At 35.6% G+C, this 20,580-nt stretch overlaps 1 protein-coding gene and 1 pseudogene across 1 annotated transcript; both read right to left on the bottom strand.

Moving 5' to 3' along the window:
- Positions 1–9,036: 9,036 nt before the first annotated feature.
- OR10A7 (olfactory receptor family 10 subfamily A member 7) lies at positions 9,037–9,987 on the bottom strand. The gene has a single exon (NM_001390914.1). It carries the CDS (start codon positions 9,985–9,987, stop codon positions 9,037–9,039), a length of 951 nt encoding a protein of 316 aa, NP_001377843.1.
- Positions 19,124–20,054, bottom strand: OR6C353P (olfactory receptor family 6 subfamily C member 353, pseudogene; annotated as a pseudogene).

Here is a 20,580-nt window from a genome sequence, read left to right as displayed (position 1 = left end):
AGAAGAAAACAAAGACAGCCCTGTTTTAGAGCCTGGAAGCAGCTTGCAATGCCCTGCCAGGCCTCCCTTACTGTTCCATTGCTCTTAGCATCCATCGATTTTCTTCTTATTTGTTTTGCTCTATGTGAGTGGATATCTAGCTATTCCTTAGTCACCCAAGCCCATTGCCAGCTCAAAGCCTCTACACCTGCTGTTTCATCTTTCCGTGATGTTCTTTCTCCAGACGTCACGTGACTAGCTCCCTCTTGTCATTCAGATCTCAGAATTGGGCGTGCTCCAGTGGAAGTTTCCCTGCTCGTGCTATCCAAAACAGCCACTACTCGATCACTGTCTAACACCTTCACTTGCTTGATATTTTATACATAGCAGATTTTTTCATTGTTCACATCACTCCTAAATTCTATCATTTCTTTATTTGCTTGTGTGTTTATTGTCTGTCATCCTCACTAAATTGTAAGCTCCACTAAATGAGGGACTTTATTTAATGCTGGAACTCTGGAACTTATGAAAGTGACTAGCACATATTTGGAATCTTGTAGATACATATTAATTGAATCTTATTTTTTTAGTTGATTTTTATTTTACATCAATTTTCTGTAGACTTGAACTATTCCAGTATATCAGCTTGCCTTTTTAATCTTTTATAAAGGAACAAAAGTCTTTGAATGAACTATTCCTGTTCTTCAAAGCAATCCAAAGATAAATAAAAACAGGAAAAGATAAGGTTGACAAGCCCAAAACAGTTTGAGCAAACTCCAAAAAAATTTGATTTATATCAAGTATTTCAAATATACTAATTTAAAGGCCTTCCTAAGTGATCAGTTAGGAAATAGATTTCACTATCAATCACATTTCCCATTCAGGAATCACATTCAAGGAAGTTTGTAATCTTTTCCTGAAAAATTTTCTGATTAATATTTCTGATTTAATCATGTGGATAAATATGCAAATATCACAAACAAAATGGTTAATAGTTTTTAGAAGCAAAGTAAATGCAAAAAGAATGAAGTGGAATGTCAGGATTATATAGTTAAATAAAATGTCATCTTCATAATTGTTTTTCTAACTCAAGCCTATTTTTAAAAATTATATAGATGGATTTTAATTAAAGAATTATATAAATGATTCTTGTAATCTCCAATTCACATGTATAAATCTTCCATATAAATTCAATTTATTTTCTGAGAAATATATTCAACCAATATATTAAAAAACTCATCGGGTCTATAAGATAAACACTGTATAAATAAATATATAAAATAAATAAACTATATAATATATAAACATTCATTATTTAGATATATAAAGATATATATGATATATATAAAGATAAATCATATATATAAATGCTAATATATTCATGCCTCAAAATCATTGTAATCAATAAAAAACTTCTATATACAAAATAGAAATATGAAAAAATATTAGATGCAATTTGAGCTTCTTCTAGATAGCCATTATTTGCTTGTCTGACACCACGTATATTCATGTTAATTATTCCGATATTTTCTCAGGAAAATAGGTCCGTTTCATTCTAAACCTCCCTTGATTCATATACGCGTAAGTACCATCCTTCCTTCCTTTGATATATTATCTCCTCATGTGATTTATTTAGCACTTATCTCATATTGTGAAATGATAAGTGAATTGCTCTAATGATAACTAGTCTCTCTATATTCTCTTGGGCCTTTCTTTCATTGAATGCCACATGGATGCTGCCAAACTTTCTCGGTGATCTTTTTCATTGAATTGCTTTGCTGTTTGCTTCAACACCGATATTCTTTGTAACGTGTTATGTAAGAAATATCTACTAACTTCTCTGTATGCCTGCGGAAGTTTTGGGTAACTACCAGTTTCTTTATGATACATCGAACTGTTTTTATATACGTATATTCCCTGCAAGAAGGACATAGAGCATGATCTTTTTCCTCAGTAAACATTTGTTGAGGATTTATTTAAACAAAATTGGATTTCTAAATTAGATACTATGTTTTATTGAGGTATAATATATTTATAACAAATTTCACATGTTTAAAATATACAATTTGATGATTTTTGAGATATGTTATATACCTGTGAAAATTTAACCACAATCAAGGTAATAGATATATCCATTGAACCCTAAAAATTCCTCACGTCCCTTTTTAATTCTTTCTCCACAGCCTACCCCATTCCCACAAAATCGATTTGTTTTTGTAACCATAAATTATGTACATGTCCTAGAAGTTTACACACACAGAGTCATATATTTTGTCTAATTTATTTCACACAGCATAATTATTATGAGGTTCATCACGTTGTTCTGTGAACCAATTATTTATTTCCTTTTCATTTCTGAGCAATTTTTCCATTTTATGGATGTACCATAAATTGTTTTAAACTTTTCTTAGATGAAGTACACTTGGACATTTCCAATTTGGGCTATTACAAATAAAACTACTATGAATATTTTCTACAAATCTTTGTGAACGCAATGCTTTCATTTTTCATGGGCAAATACCTAAAAGTGGAATGGCTGGGTTGTACGGTAGGTGTATATACTTTTTAAGAAAATGTCAAATTGTTTCCAAAGAGGTCATATCATTTTATATTCTCTACAGCTGGATACTAGAGTTCCATTTCTCCACATCCACACTAACACTTGCTATGATCAGTCATTTTAATTTTAGTCATTCTATCGGGTTTGTAATGGTATCTAAGTGTTATTTTAATTTACGTTTCCCTAATGGTTAAAGATGTTAAGAATCTTTTCATGTGCTTGCTTATTATGGGTATATGTTCTTCAGTGAGGTATCTGTTTAAATTTTCTGTCATTTTATAGTAGATTGTCTTATTTTGGGGCTGTAAAAGGTCTTCGTATATATTGGAAAAAAAATCCTTGATCTATTTTATAGCCATTTTCTTCAGTCTTTAATTTATGTTTTTATTTTTATGACAGTGAGTTTTGAGGAATAAAGCTTTTCATTTTTAGAAGCCAGCCTGGTGGCATAGTGGTTAAGGTTGGGCACTCTGCTTCAGCTGCCTGGGGCTTGCAGGCTTGGAGCCCAGGCGCAGACCTAGCACCACTCCTCAAGCCCCGCTGTGGCAGCGTCCCACATAAAATCAAGGAAGATTAGCACAGGTGTTAGCTCACTGACAATATTCCTCAAGCAAAAAGAGGAGGACTGGCAACAGATGTTAGCTCAGGGCCAGTCTTCTTGGCAAGGAAATTAAAAAGAAAACTTTTCAATTTTATAAAGTCCAATTTATTGGGTTTTTAAGTTTTTTTCATGCTTTTTCGTATCTTAAGAAATCTTTGACAGACAAATATCACTATCCTGTTTTCTTCCACAAGTTTTATAGTTTTAAACCTTACCTTTAGATCTATGGTCTATTTCAAATTAATTTTTGCAAAAAATGTGAGGTAAGCATCAAGGTTATCATTATTTTGTATATGACTAGAAATTGTTCTAACACTTTTTATTGAAATAATAATCCAATAATCCTTTCCTTATTTAATTACTTGGAACTTTTTGGAAAATGAATTCACCTATCTGTGTGGGTCTATTTCTGGACTCTCTATCTGCTTCATTGATCTATATGTCTATATTTATACCAATACCATAATGTCTTGATTACTTAATCTTTATCAGTCTTGAAAACAGATAGCGTTAAGTTACTCCTCTTTTTCAAGATTGGTTTGGGTATTCAAGGTGCTTTGAATTTCCATTAAAATTTTAGAATCGTCTTGTCAATTTGTAAAAAGAAGGTTGAAAAAAGACTGTTGGCATTTTGATTAGAATTGCATTGAATCTCCAGACAATTTTTTGTGAGAACTGACATAACAATATTGAGTCTTCTAACCCATGAACAGAGTAATAGATATGTGACCAGAATAGGAAGAAAAATTTTGCACTCACAGATTTTGCATTACTTAGATTCACATCAATGTGTGTTTAAAGAAAAAAGACATGATCATGTATATGAAAAGCTTGTTAGCATTATATAAAAAAATTATATGTACATAATTGCATGATTATAAGCCTTATCAAATGCTGTCTTTTCAACTCATCCGTTCTCTAAATCCTTGGACTGAAATCTGTAATCTGTGACTGAGTCCACTACTTTCCTGTGTCTGAAATAATCTTGTTATTCTTTCTATCTTGTTTCATAAAGCCAACGAATTATCAAGTATCTCCTTTGTGATTCCTTTTTCATTCTTCCTTTTATTTTCAGTCTCTCCCCTAGTACTGTAATAGGAGGTTAACATCACACACTAGCTGTGCTACAGTAATATCTTAATTGGTCTCTCTGAATCAAGCTTGTGTTTTGTACCACCCATCATGCCCTTTGTCCAATTTTAAAGTTGTAACTACCCTGCTTAAAAACCAACCCATTACCCACGTTACTATTTCTAATACATTAGCTGGCATCCAGATTCTTCTATATTATGGCATAGATATATGTTTCAAATCTATTTTGCCAATAGTTAACTTTGAACATTTTAGCACCTCAAACAGTGAATCTGAAACTAGCAGTCCTCTGAATATGATGCATGCATTCTCAAATAGAAGATATTTTTCAGTATACGTTCCATGCCACATAATTGCAGTAGGATGAGGGAAAAAATAGCTGATTATTTTTCACCAGCTAGCATTATATTTCCTTTCAGTGAATGAACTTAATTTATTTAATAAGAAGACAGAAAACCACTTATGACAGAAGATAAAGTCCTAAGGATATGGGTTGAAAATGGGTCAAGGAAATGACTGATAAATTAATCTGCAATAGGAAATGAGAAAGAACATCACAATAACATCTCTACGATCTCTGTGCTGCAGTTTCTTCACCTGTAAAGGGGGATCATATTAGCATCTACCCCATGGTTTACCATAATTGGAGATTGGCACGTAGTCAGTGCTATGTATGTGTCAAGTTCTACTATTCTCCTCTGAGCCCACTCTCACAGAGTAGATAAATTCACTAGGGAAAGACTTATCAGCTTTGTAACTGGGCAGTTAAATGCCACTCAGAAGGAAAAGGGATGAAGACCTATTTTTACTAATTGCCAACTCTAACTTGTCCGATTAACGTTACAGGGATAAAGAAAGATATTGTTTCCTTTGTGTACTTTCCACAGATACTCGATATGAGGGCATTACCGTTTTTTTCTTTTCTGCAGTTTTTAAATACAGTATATAGCAAATGTTATTTATAGCTATTATTTATCACTTTTTATTATAAACCTCAGTGAGCAGATGAGTGTTTTATTTTCTAAAGGGTAATTCATAGGGACTATACTGAGCGTAGTGGTATCTGAGGGCTAACGGGGTTGTTAGAATTATTTCCTGACTGAACCAATAGTTCATGCTGTGATCAATGTAGTATTCAGATCCAAATGTAAGATAGTCTAAGTAAAAGATAGAAAAAAAATTAGAAGCTCGAGGATCGAGTTAATATTCGGAGATGCATGCAGATGACGGCAGGGAGAATTCAATAAATCAAGCGGGTAACAATAAAGGAGAGTACAAGAAACTGATTCTGGTATAATTCATAGTTAACATTTTCACCTTCTCTGTACTGTGCTTCATTGTACGAACAACTTCTCTTAGAATCAAGGACGCATCTGATAGACGAGATTCTTAGTTTCATTACCTAGAATTAGCTATGCATCTTTTATAACTGCCATTTCTACATAGCAAATCTCTCTTAAACTTAGTGTCTTAAAACAACAAGCGTTTGTTACTGCTCGTGAGTCTACAGTTCAGCTGGGCATTTCTGCTGATCTGGACTGGGTTCTTCCACATTTTGGGGAATCAATTGGCTGGAAGCTAATCTAGAATAGCCTCAGCTGGGATGAATGAGCTTTCTGCTTCCAGCAGGCTAGCCTTGCCTTGTTCTCATGAGAATCAGGGGAGCGCAAGAGAGAAAGGACATATACCCTGTCTTTCTCCTGGCTCCTAATGCTTGCCAACAATCCTTGGTGTTCCTGGCTAGTAGCTGCATCGCTACAGCTTCTGCCTCCATCTTCACATGGGTCTGTGTATCTCTGAGTCTCTACATCTATCTCTCCTTATATAGTGACCCTAGTCATTGGATTTAGGGCCCACCCTAACCTAGTACAACCTCATCTTAAACTAATTACATTTCTAAATGCCCGATTTTCAAATAAGGTCACATTCACAAGTACCCCAGATTAGGACTTCAACATATCTTGGGGGAGGGGCACACTTCAGTCTACAACAGTAATCATATATACTTTATGGAAAGTACTTAAGAGAACTTAAATACCCTGATTATAATTAGAAACAAAAGCTTGTAAATTCATAAAATTTATAAAAGCCCAATCTATTAAACAAGGTTATAAGAAAAAGAGGAAATGTCAATTAACATGAAAACTAACTAAACTTTCTTCCTTGCTTTTTGGCCTCCACTATCTGCATTCCCCTGTCAAAAACAAGGCATGCTTCTTTTTAAACTTAAATTTAAACTCCTTTTGAGATTAGCCCATGAAAACTCCTAACTCATCTCTGAACTACTTTGCCACTTATAATACATACCTTATTACTTATTGCTGTCAAATTTTTGTATCATATAATTTTAGAAACTTCTCCTCTATAGATTATCAAAATGAGTCTCAAATAGTTTATATCTTGACTAAGGTCACCAAGATAGATAATGAAAGAATCAGAAGTAACATCTTTTTTTTTAATTTTATTTTCAGATTTTACTACTTTTATTTATTTCCTTCCATAATGTATAGTTGGCACTTAATAAATTTAAGATGTACACCATAAGGTCTTGACATATATATAGTGAAATGATTACCACAATAACTTTAGTTAACATCCATCACCTTATATAGCTACAAAATAATTTTTTTCCTTGTGATGAGAACTTTTAGGATTTACTTTCTCAGCAATTTTGAGTATACCGTACAGCAATGTTAACTATAATTATCATGTTGTACATAGCATCCTCAGTACTTATTTATCTTAAAACCAGAAGTTTGTATCCTTTGACTATCTTCATCCAATTCCCCACCCTTACCCTCTGCCTCTGGCAATCATACATCTGATCTCTTTTTCTATGAGTTTTTTTTCTTAAATCACACATATACGGGAGATCACACAGTGTTTGTCATTATCTGTCTGACTTATTTCACTTAGCATTATGCACCCAACTTCCATCCATGTCACAAATATCAAGATTTCCTTCTATTATGGCTGAATCGTACTTCACTTTATTGATGTCACATTTTCTCTATCCAGGCTTCTGTAGATGAACACTGAGGTTGTTTCCTTGTCTTGGCTATTGTAAATAATGCTTCAATAAACATGAGGGGCAGATACCTCTTCAACATAGTGATTTCATTTCCTGTGACATGTACCCAGAAGCAGAATTGCTGTCTTATATGGTAGTTTTATTTTTAATTTTTTGAGGAACATCCACACTGTTTTTCATAGTGATTATGTCAATTTACATTCCCACCAACAGAGCTACAGGGTGCCCTTGTCTCCATAACCTCACCAGTGTTTGTTACCTCTTGTCTTTTTGGTAATAGCCATTCTAACAGGTGTTGAGAAGAACCCCACATATTACTGGGAAGGGAAATGCAAGAATAAGCAGCAGTCAGGACCACGGTGAAAATCCGAATTTATACTCCAGAATCAGCTGTGCAAACATACTGCTGAGGCCACAACTAAAACTTGGATGCCACAGCCTGAGCTCACACTAGCAGAACTGGACGCTGCGAACCGCCACTGCTACTGCAGTCTCATTGTGGCTCATGTGAATCCCCACTGTCTCCATTCTTTGCACCACTAAATCGCGATTCAAAATCCAACTCGTTAAGCTTAGGTTACATGCCTACAAACTAGCCATAAAGCAATCTGGTGCATTATGTATCTGGTCTTCACGTCTGTTCCTTGGAAAATGGTTCCTGCCTTCTCCTAAGACTCACAAAATAAGTGCAGGGGCTAAGCGGTTCGTAAATAACCACTGTCCCCTGCTTTCTGAATATATTACATTGTAATAGTACAGTGAAAACTCTCGTGACTTTGCCACAAATCTGTACAGAAATGATGGTGTACGGAGGATAAATAAATTGTTACTGAGTATTGGGGTCTGAATTCAAGTTAGTGATTATCTCACTGCCAAGCATGTATGTTTCGTTCCACAGGAATCATCATTTTGCATAATTTTTTTACTCTCAACCTCCTGAAAACTGCTGTATAAATTCTAAGAAGTAACAACTGATTAATAAAAATTAACATCTTATTTAGCCAATGATCAAAGAAATCTAGAATCATGTCACCAAATATTAATACTAAGGTAATTTTATTAAATAACCTCATTTAAACCAGCAACTCATATAAAGAATTTGCACCACGAATTCTTGGCAATTACAAATCCCCACCTTTCAATAGATCTTTTAAAAAGTCACTTAAAACACATTAAATGATTGATCTTTGCATCACATTAGCTGCAGAATATATAGCGGTTTGCGTCGGATATTTTCATTTCCCCCTCATGAATTTTTCCATCCTGATCAGTGCCCCAGAAGGCTGGCCTTTATATACTGCATCAACAGACATTCTTGTCATCTGCCACAGAATTGGCTTGATCAAGAAGAGGCACCAGCAGAAAATGTGAGAAAGTCAGAGCAGAATAAGGCTGGGATGGCAGCCTTCCTCTTCCCAGAACAGAACTCCTGGTGGGTGGCTTTTTCTCATAGTTTAGTATTCTCCAGGTTCCAGTTAATACTTCTCCTTGCACTTTCCAGTCAAGAGATATAGAATTTCCATCATATGAGCTGTGTGACAATTATCTAACCCTGCCCCCCAATCTTTAAATACTCTCTTCATAAAGATTCTCTGAATTATTCCAATTTGAGAGCACCATCACTTTCTTGCCGGGACTCTGACTGAGACACTGAGATCCATTCATCATACTAAGTGACACTGACAAAATAAGATCAAATCTTCTACTCCTCTTAAGCTTTTGTTCATGGGTTCAACTCCCTACTTTGTTTAGAAAAACTCTACACAATAGGACTCAAAATAAATCTAACTTCTGCAAGACTTTTCGACTGATTGTCCTCTTGACTGCCCCCTTCACTTCGTTGTTCCTTAGGCTGTATATGATGGGGTTTAACATAGGAGTGATGACAGTGTAGGACAATGACACTAGCTTCTTGCTTTCAGGAGACTGGTTGGATTTGGGCCGTAGGTAGGTCAAGCTGGCTGTTCCATAGAAAAGGGATACCACAATGAGGTGTGATGAACAAGTGGAAAATGCCTTCTGGCGACCAGTAGCAGAGGGCATCCTCAAAATAGTTGTGATAATGCGAGTGTAGGAGACCAAAATGAGAGAAAAGGGAAACATAATAAATAGTAGTGTGGAGGCAAGTGCTTGCATTTCATACGTGGTTGTATCCTTAGTGACTAGTTTCAGTACTGGGGGACCATCACAAAAAAAGTGGTCTATGGTGTTTGGTCCACAGAAAGGAAGGGCCATCATCCAAGCTGTCTGTAGCATAGAGACAGGAATGCCAGACATCCAAGAGACTATGGCCATCCACCAGCATAGGGACCTATTCATTATGACTGAATATTGGAGAGGGTTACAGATTGCCACGAAGCGATCATAAGCCATCATAGAGAGAAGGAAACATTCAGAGCTGCCAAAGAAGAAGAAGAAGTACATCTGGGTACCACAGGCTACAAAAGAGATGATTTTCCTTGGGGACACTAGATCTACCAGCATCTTCGGCACCATGACCAAGGTGAAACAGACTTCAAGAAGTGATAGGTTTCGGAGAAAGAGGTACATGGGTGTGTGAAGGGCAGGATCCACACTGGTAACTGAGACAATAAGGAAGTTGCCAAACAAGGTGTCTGTGTAGACGAGCAGGAACAAGACGAAAAGAGAAACTTGCATCTCAGGGTTGTTTGTAAAGCCGAGAAGAACAAATTCAGTGACTCGGGTGTTATTTTCACAAATCATGTCTGAGACTAGTTTCTCTCTAAGAATCCAAGTATGTGCATCAAAGGATAGTCTTTAAATATAGATATAATCTCAAAATTCTCAAAAAATCCATAAACACATCTCTATTCTCAGTTGTCTTACCATTCTATTTCTCTGAACCAGAAAGAATGTTTACGATGAGATAAAATCAAGGGAAAAGAAATACTTTGCATGAATCCTAGTAATTGCTGATCATCCAGGTGAAGTTTTTTTCTCTTCAGAGGTCACAGTCTGAGGCTCACATTCTTCATCTGAGGCATGGTATTTTTCAGGGTTAAGTAGATAGTATAGAAAGATAATCATTAAAATAGAAACATTTGCTAATTTTTAAAAAGAATTTCAGGTTGCCAAAAGATAAGTTATGAACTAGTTGGACTTTTCTAATCTTTGATTATATAAATGACATGTTTCTACTGAATGGAGTGCATTTTACACCATCCCATCCACTATGTACATACATATATACATTTATATATACATGAACATTCACACACAAATACATGTATATATGAGAGAAACTCAGTAAATAAACATGAGTAAACAAAGACATAAACATAATAAATGTTTATGATTTTGGCGCTTTTCTGTAGTCTTCATGAGACTGCTAATTTATGTGATTTTTGATACTGTCCGTTGAACCATAATTTCACTTCACTGGGCTCCTGTTTCTTATTTAAAATAGACTTACCCTCTGAAAGTAAGGAGCCGAAAACTCACAGCCTATTGATTTAACATGAGATAAGTAGCCCATTTGAAGAATTCTATGTTTTAATTGTAACTCTAAAGATACATACTTTGGTAATATCTCACCTGTCTATTTTGCTTACCCTAAGTTCTCAAATCAATATTGTCAATAGCATAACGAAAGGAATTCTGGCAATCCCAGGTAGTCTGTGTCCCTCGACGTCCCAGAATAATAGGTAACAGGTGTGACAGTGATTGTGACCATTACCTTCTCATGACTGTTGCAAAACCTGCTTCAATACCATTCCCATCATCAGTAATAGCAAAAACATTATTCCTGCACATTTAGCAAAAGTTATAAAAAGCTTCATATGCATTATTATGCTCACCAGCATTTTGCAAAAATTCTAAACTTGCTGTAGCTCTGTCTTGAGAAAAAAAGAACAACGTGAGAGTTGACAAAGGTATCAAGATTTTATAATAGACTAACAATTTTTTGTGTATCCTTAAAGTGGCTCAACCATAACCACCTCTCAGAATTCTGATGTTGCCACGGCAGAAAGCAGTACTAGGTTGAGCGGCTGGTCTTTGAGTGATCAGTCTCTATAGCGCACCATCTATGGTCTCCACTGTGAAATATGAATAAAGCTACCCAAGAAATTTACCAGTTTTTTGATAATTAGTGGTGCACACTTTCTACTTTGAATGGGCACATTTAAATTTAGTAAAATTTTGGAGAACTCAGGGTTAATAGTGTCACAGGATGTACCTGCAAATATCCCTCTCAAGGGCTGGTCCTGTGGCGAAGCGGTTAAGTTCACCTGCTCCCAGGCATTGGTAGCCTGGTGTTCTCAGGTTCAGATCCCAGGCACGGACCTACATACTGCTCCACCAAACCGTGCTGTGGCAGCGTCCCACACACAAAATAGAGGAAGGTGAGCACAGACGTTAGTTCAGGGCCAATCTTCCTCAGCAAAAAGAGGAAGACTGGCAGCAAATGTTATCTCAGGACCAATCTTCCTCACCAAAATAAAAAACATCCTCTCAGTCTTTCCATATCCTCAAAGAACTACTGATTACATTGCATGTATCCTCTAAAAAAGAGATTCACCAGCGGTGACATGCAATCACTACCACAGATTTACACTGATGTCTTTTTTAAAAAGTTGCAAACTGTGGTTGAGTTGCCATGATTACTACATAGCTCTAGAGAATGTACTATTTTACTTGTAGTATGGCATTTGGTAATTTAATGACATTTACTTAAGTTCAATAATTTAATTGGCTATGTCTTGATGAGGCCAAAGAGATTTATTTCCCATTCAGCAAGGCAACTTCAACCTTTTCTGAGAAAATAGACTTCATCTCTCATTCTGCCAGCTTTCTCACAAATATATGGTTTCTCATAAAAATGATTATGGGTCAATGCAATTACAGCATCATATTTGGAGCACAACCTGAAGCTGAGATCATCATTAAATTTCTCTCACTGGAACAGCACTTCTAACAACCAGAAATATAAATTGGTAAAAATTGGAGAGCACTTAATCTCAGTAGCTGAATTGAAAGTATTCTGTATGGTTATACTCCACAGCATTTCTTAAATACACAACTATTGTTTTCTTAATACTCTTTTCCTTAGCATTCTATAACTTTCTAGCCAGAGCAGGGTCCTATTGTTTTTGCTTTCTTCTATTTTAATAAAGCACAAAGTTATTCCCTTTTCCATAAACAAGGTCCTATATATATTTCTTAAAATGCTTTTGTCATATATAGATACACAGATAAAACTGCTTTTTTAAAAAGTTGAGGAGCAAAATAAATCATAAAGAAATATCTTAATATGTCTTACCAAATACATCCTCATATTTCTTTTTTAATTAAAAGTTTAATGATTTTCTTAAAAGAGAAGGAATACTTTGAGAGAAGTGTTAACTGATCTTGAAATCCGTTGATTATCTCAAATCTTCAGAATTAAGCAAACACCTTAGGCAGACTAACCTGCTTTGCATTGGCACTAAATGGTTGGTATATTTTAGTAACAATATAAAAAAAGTATGACTGGCCTAGGGGAAATGATCCCTAGGACATTAGAAGGGACTACTGTTAATTAAACAAATCTTTTAATCTCGTAGGGGAAAATATAGAATTTTCACGAAACTGGTTATATTTTCTTTAAGTCATAATGACCGCAATTCAATAAGTATTTCTCAATAATAGATATTCTTTGGTGGGTCTATTGGGCACACTGGTGAAGTCCCTTGGGATTATAACTATTAAGATACCAAAACTATGTGAGGAATATAAAATTTAGTTTTCTCCTGAAAATTTGTTTATTTGTGGGGTAGTTTTGGTCCTATATAGATAAGAGAAATGTGTATCGTGTTTTTGAAACTTATATGATTTTAAATCTTATTTTTAAAATTTTAAACATATTTTCCTAATAATAATATTTTTTAAATGATTAACCACATCAAGTTACGCTGATAATTAGTTGTATTTTATTGTTGTCTTATACTTAAATATTTTGGCTATTGATTTGTTTTACTATGAGAACATTGTAAAAAGCACCAAGATTCATATGTTGTTTCGTGGAAGCAGTACCTTATGTCCAACATGGTCAATGCCATAAAGCAGTAAGTGATTTTTCTTTTTTTTTGATCCTTAGAAAGTTTTATCCTTGGATTTTCTGAGACTATTTTAATTGAGAAGGCAGAGACATAACATTATTCTTTGAAGTGTTTTGGAATGAGCTAAGAAAACTGTGGAAATCACTTTATTTTATTGTAATATATTAGCTGTAGAAGCAACTCATAAATAAATGCAAACAAAATAGTTACAAATTAGCAAAGTGGGAATGATTCCAAAATATTCTAATGAAATCTTTGGAGGGCATAAAGCCTTGAAAAGGCCTGTCGACAAAAATAATCCATAACCAATCTATAAATGAAAATTTGGGTGAGTTTATTCTGAGCTAAAATCTGAGGACCATAGCCCGGGGCCTTTCTTCCAAAGGAAGAAAGGATACCAAAGAAATGAGGTGTACAGAGTGGTTATATACCCCCAAAGAGGGTGCTTTACATATGATTGAAATGTCCCTCCCACAATAGTCACAAGATTGCCCTGTCGGCACAGCACTTGATGGACACAGCAGGTAGTGGGTCTGCTGTCTTGGAGGGTGCAGCAGGAGGCAAGTCTATTGTCTCGAGTTGGGTGGTGACAGGTGAGCGCAGCAATCAGTTCCTAGCCTAAGGAAAGATGCTTAATCCTTAAGTAATGCCAACATTGGGAGGAGGAGGGAAGTTGCACCTTTATCTCAAGGGCCTTTGTTCTTGCCATAGGGAATATCTAAAGCAGATGTACAATGCATGCTCAACAGCCATGGTCAGGCCCTTTTGGAAAGACAAGGTCAGGCCGAATTAGGTTTATACCAAATGGCTTCCTCATGTACTCCAATATATCCTATTATTTGCCATTTTCCCTTTTTGATCTATAATCTTTCGATAGAAAGCATTGATGATCAAAATATTGTCCCTCGGCGCCAGGGTGGTTGCTGCCTGCCCTTAGTCCATCATGTCCCTTGGTGCTAGGCTTTTATCTCATTTATTTGCCTAGTCGTCCATATTGGGGGGAAATAGTAGACAAGCATGGAAGTATATGTATTAATAGAGTAAGCATTTCATAGGTCATGTAATTTCCAATTAATTTTAGATTGTTGCACAAACATTGTATATGTGCTTCTCTATGACACTTTGCATTTACATTGTATATGATTATAGAACAAGTACAGTAACAATAATAACTCAGCATTTTTGAAAGGATTAGTCTGAAATGAATTCTTAGTCATAGTCCCTATCAGAAAAGGAAATGTGTCCAGGATTATAAGACAGATCAACCATCTCAAGCCATCGAGCAATCATTGCTTTAGTTTGTATGCTACTCTTACAAGACGGAGTAAAGAAAACAACAGTTAGTTTAAATATTATGACCAGAACAAGGATTCCAAGAAGTAGTGGAATAGAAATTCCAATCCAGATTGAAAAAGGGAACCCATACTGGAAGGGAGCTAACCAAAGAAATCAAGACTGGGCATTGGATAGCTTAAGGCATCCACCTGATTCTTCATGTGTTTTAGCAGAGATGACACATTGGAAGACTCATCAAGTATAAAAACATAGCATCCAGTCTGAATGATTGTATAGGTACCACCTTGGGATACAGTAAGAATATCTAAAGCCATTCTGTTTTGAAGGACAGCCTTTCACATTAAAGACATTTCGGTATTTAATAAGGCTATTCCTGCTTGACTATCATTAAGGGCTTCTTGAGTAAATTTAGTAAGAGCTTTCATCTGTAATAATGACATCTTTTAGTCCCAAAGAAGAAGGACATATAGTTGCAAATATAGCCATACCAGTAGAACACTGAACAAGCCCATCTGGCCTTAAAGAGAGGGATATTGGCAACAGGTTTTAACGCAGACTGACTCCTTCCCTGCTTTTAAAGGAAACTCAGGGTGCAGTGTCTTAGCCATCCAGGCGGTAGCCAAGGCCAAAGATTTGTTCCACAAAGCCATTGAGTTCCATTAGGAGTCACTTGATAAATGCCTGGCCTTCAAGACAAGTCTGTTCCAAATTAATCACTTTCTTTAAGTATGATAGCATTCCAAACAAATTATAAAATAGGTCTACAGTTTAAGCATAACAAAGGTTTAAATGAGGAGATATAACGTCAGGAATACAGGCCTGGTCCGGAGTCTTGGGACAGCTGTCTACAACAGATGCCGTCTTCTTCTCCTCCTGGTATGGTCCTTTCCAACTGGGCTGCAAAGAGTCTTATTTGATGTCTCTTTCAATAAATAAATTCTGCAGGTTATAGTCCAAGATCCTTAAGTTTTGGGAGCTCTCCGTGAAAGAATCAACTACCAATCTTTCATTTTTTTTTTAAGCACCTCAATAAGACCATGACAACAATTTAATATACCCCTTAAGCAAAGTTGGTTCATATATTTCTTCATCTAATTGCATAGGCTGTTTTATTATTTCAAAAGGAGACAGCCAATGTTTACAAAAGTATAGATCTAAAATTAAGGAGCACTAGCACAAGAGCTTTTGGCCGTGAGAGAGTAAATGCTTCTGAAAGCCTGCCAATTAAGTTTTGGTTGTGCTGTTAGTTCTTTTTACCAATCCTGAGGCGTGAGGATGGTAAGCACAGTGGAAATGCTGCAATATTTGCCAAACATTACAAATAGATTTGAGTTCCCCAGTCACTGTGTAACTCGGGAGGAATTCCTCAAACAAGAATTATCCTTTTCAATAATAATTTACCTAAAGCCTCGGTCTTCTGCAAGGAAAAGCCTCAACACAATGTGAGAACAAGATATATTTATCCTTGAGATGGTGGCATTTAGACAAAATCCAATTGTCATACCTCAAAGGGTCCCTTAGGAAGGGGAAAGTGGCCTTGTGACTCATGAAGTGGCTTCTCTGGATTATACTTTGGGTATATAGCACAACAAGTAGAGGCTATATGAGTCACTAGGAGAATGTTTCCAAAAGTATTACTTTTCCCTTTTGTTGCAACCTTTATGTATATATATATATTTTCTTCTGTGGCGATTTCTTAAGCCTGTAGAAGGAAACCTTTTTAATGGATTAGCAGAGTTAACAGAAAGTAGCAGGGATTCTTGAGGCTGGACAGCATATCCAGCTTTATAACTGTCCTTGTTTGTCATTTAAGTAAGACCCATTTGTAAACCAAGTTAAACAATAGAATGCAGTCATGGTCTTCTCTCCTTGTGATGTTGGAAGCAACGTAGCTGATGCCGGGTCGGTGAGCCGTGAGAAAGATTTCTTGGACTCTCAGGGTCTGGCAGTAACGCTCTCCCATCTAGAGAATAGCATGGGGACAGGACTCAGGGGTAGGAGGAGATGCTGATGCAAACATGGGTTGACAGTAGAGCTAAATCTAAGGCATAAGCATGTGAGTTATCTCTTTACAAGACAAAGGAAAGAATATGTAAAAAAGTTAAAATAGTATCAGTGCAGGTGGGGTCTGGCTATTGGGTGGTCCTATAACTTTTAGATAAGAACCAAATCAGATTAAGTAAATGCCAGAAGCCACCACCCTAAATACTATCTTCAGCTAAAGACAAAGGAGGGCATTGGTGGTGGGGGGAGTCAGCTACATCAGGTCACCAGACAAGCACAATAAACAAGACTTAAGTCCTTGCTATTCCCATTAAGAGTTTCTAGAGATAAGCTCATCATCCCTCCTTACTCCTGGTGCAGAGAGGAGGCACCCTCACAGATGGAGACTTCCTTCACAAATGCAAATGTCTCTTATCAAAGGGTCAGCAATTTCCAGTCCTCAGAGCATCCTTCTCATCTGCGGTTTTAACGGTAACTAGCCTAAAATAATCCTCATTAGTAGCAAGGTTAAAATAGTGAATAATATTTACCTACACAATATAACCTAAGGTTTATCATCATTTACTTCACAATGCTTCTCATGCAATTTAGCATTCCAAACAAGCCTACTTAGTATCACTCCTTTATAGGAACAGAGAACAAATTTCTTTAAGTCCCAGGGGCCCTCTGAAAATCCTCAGAGAAATTCTCTTCCTTCATCCAGGTCAAAAGAAAACATTTATTTAGGACTTGACTATTTGTTTGAGGGAGAAGCTTGTCAAAAATATCAAAAGATTTTAAAACACTTAAGATCAAGAGGTTGCTGATCTTGTCATTGTAAAGCAAGGGTCACTGAAGCAAGGCTCATAATATTTAATCAAAGTGACAACAGCAATAAAAACTTTAATAGAGAGACCTCTGTCTTTTTGCACCTGGGAAATTATCTTAACAAAACATAGATCTTCTGAAAACTTACTCAGAAGGAAAAACGTTTTATAATCTCTTTATCAAGACCAGACTAAGAGCTTAAGAAAATTATCCTTTTAAGACAGACAGCCAAATTCTAATTTTTGTACCAGTCTACTTTTTCATAGTAAAATCCATTTACTTAATTAGATTCATTTCAATCTCAGCCAACTTGACCAGGCATAAAACTCTTTTCAGACTTTCTTTCACACAAGCCTTCTATAACTTTCTTTTGCATTCAGAATTTGTAGTGCTTCCATTAGATATAATGTAGGTGATATGTCATAGACTAACTGAAGTACCAGAGAAGACAGATGATGCAACTTTAATCCGCCTGGGAGTGGGCAGGAGTGGGAATGGGAAGTCTTAGTGTAGCAGAGCTGGACCCTCATTAAGAGTCACAGAACATCCTTTATGGTAAAGGACTAGTAGATGACAGACATTTAAAAATATATAAATAAAGCATTCGGAATAGCTCAGTGATAAATTAGTGGCTTAACTTGGATAGAATGTTTTAAGCAAACTCATCCTGGTTGACACATAACAGAATCAAAATGAAAATAAATACTGAGAGAGTCTTGGGTTTTACATTTATTAGGTTGTCTCAATAGATTATTTTTTTTTATTTTCTGTGTTCTTAAAATTTCTAAAAGTTAAATAATGCTCCAGGATTATTAGATCTATTTTCTCAAAATGGGAAAAGTATATACATAAGTGATCAGGGAAAAAATGTAATCAATTGTTTAAATAACCATTGTTCATGAAATCATATTTATGACTCAAATATCTTTTAAGATCTAGTTCATTAAGAAATTGTACAAAACCTACATAATTGTCCAGTCAATTACATACTTACGTATTTTTTTCTCTGGCTATGTTATATGCTGCTCTTTTAGACAGTGTTTTCTAACGTATTTTCTTCAAATAAAGATCCAAAGTAAAAATTAAAAGGAAATGAAAACAGAAATTTTAGCCTAATGCATCACATTTCTGGAAAAAATATCATGAAATATAACATGTATATGTGAAAACATTTTTTACTATATTAATATTTTTAACTTCTGGTCACAACACAGAAATTGATTTGAGTACCTGAAATATCAGAGTATGACCTACAGTTCAAAGTTCTTTAAGAAAATGGTTAGTTTATCTTACTATTTTAGCTTCACTGGTAAGAGACATAGCTACATATGTATTTAGCTATATCTATGACAATTTTAAAGGATAAATGCTTTGACTTTAGTGTTTTCCCTATTCAATAGTCACTTACAAGCAGTTTCCAATTAGCTTCAGAATTCTCCCAACTTACTGAGGGAGATTTTTGGGCATGAGGACAACAAATAAATATTGTATTTCATTATTAATTTCTAAAATCATTATAAAATACTTTCATCGATGACTGAAATACTTGTAAATATTAACAATTCTCTAACAGAAATTAAACAACTACTATTGGATACACTGGTATTATTTGAGACTCATTTGTTTGTTTCCTCTATATAAAATGCAATAGGGTATTCATTTGTTTGAGAAACAAATAACCCATATATCATATTCATTAAGGCTTTTTTCACTTGTTGCTTCCGTAAAGTATAGATGAAAGGATTCAGAAATGGAGCAATGGAGGTATTGAACACTGCAATTCCCTTGGGAAAAGATATTCTTTGTTTGATTGATGGCTTAACATACTTGAAGATGCAGCTGCCATAAGGACGGGATATCACAATCATGAGAAGAACATGTTGAAGAAGACTTTTTTCCTCTGACTGGTTGAAGGAATTCTTAGAAAGGTCAAGGTAATGTAGGTATATGATATTATCGTCATTATCATCATCATCATTATCAACATGACCACAAGTGTTACCACAGCTGAGATGAATCCCATCATCTTGATGAGCTGTGTGTCTGAGCAGGAGATCTGCAGGAGGGGATTAGTGTCACAGTAGAAATGATCGACAATGATGGAGGCACAGAAGTCAAGGTCTAAAAGGCCACAAAGGAGTAGCCTAAAAAAGAGTGTGGGAAGATGACAAAAAAACCCAGCAAGCCGACAACTGATGACAAGCTGTATGCAGATTTGAGTCCTCATGATGGTGGTGTAATGCAGGGGCCTACAGAGGGCAACACAGCCGTCACAGGACAGAACAGCCAGCAAGTAAAATTCCCATACTCCAGAGGGAAGGCAAAAAACACTTGAGCAACACAACTGCTATAGGAAATGGTTTTGTTCCAAGTTGCCATAATAACCAGCAATTTAGGAATGCATGTAATCGTATAGGAAATTTCTAAGAAGGAAATATTCTGAAGGAAAAAATACACGGGGGTCTTGAGATGAGTATCCACCAAGGTGAGTGCAATGATGGTTAAGTTGGCAGTGATGCTTAGCAAGTAGATGAGAAGCAGGAAGATAAATAATAGAACTTTCAATTGTGGGTCATCAGTCAAACCTGCTAGGATGAACACTGTCACTTCTTTATGGTTTCCCATTACTGCCCTCTACTTCTTCAGGTCAAAATAGAAAAAAAGAAAAGAAGAAGAAGAATGAAAGAAAGAAAACAATGATCTCAATTGAAAAGTAATAGTAACTAGTTTTTAAGGTAAAGTTAGTAAAGTGATGTTTCAGACAGACTAACACAATGAACATTCATGTTTTAAAGATGGTTCTGCCTGGAAGAACAGTATTTGCAGTTCCAGAGCATCTGGACAGAGAATTCCATCTTGAGTGTGTAATTCTACCACAGAGTGACCTAGATAATGATATAAATGTTGATTGTTTTTATGTGAATGAATCAGAGGGATTTTTAAAGCATATGAAAATGCTTTTTCTTCTCCTGATTTTATGCATGAGTTAGATGGATGTCATTTTCTGTTCAATTAAGAGGTTTGCATACTAGAAGCAAAATGATACCTGTCATTACAAGTACATCAGCCCATATTTTGCATTAACACACACATGCATACCTACAAATTTAGCTAACATCAACAAACAGGGCTAGTACACATTTACCATTTA

This window comes from Equus caballus, chromosome 6, assembly GCF_041296265.1.
Source record: "Equus caballus isolate H_3958 breed thoroughbred chromosome 6, TB-T2T, whole genome shotgun sequence".
Taxonomy (NCBI): domain Eukaryota; kingdom Metazoa; phylum Chordata; class Mammalia; order Perissodactyla; family Equidae; genus Equus; species Equus caballus.
This window is presented reverse-complemented; position numbering and strand designations above follow the sequence as displayed.

What these genes read in the sequence shown, in the direction of transcription:
- OR10A7 (NM_001390914.1), bottom strand. Translation starts at nt 9,987, where the DNA reads ATGATTTGTGAAAATAACACCCGAGTCACTGAATTTGTTCTTCTCGGC.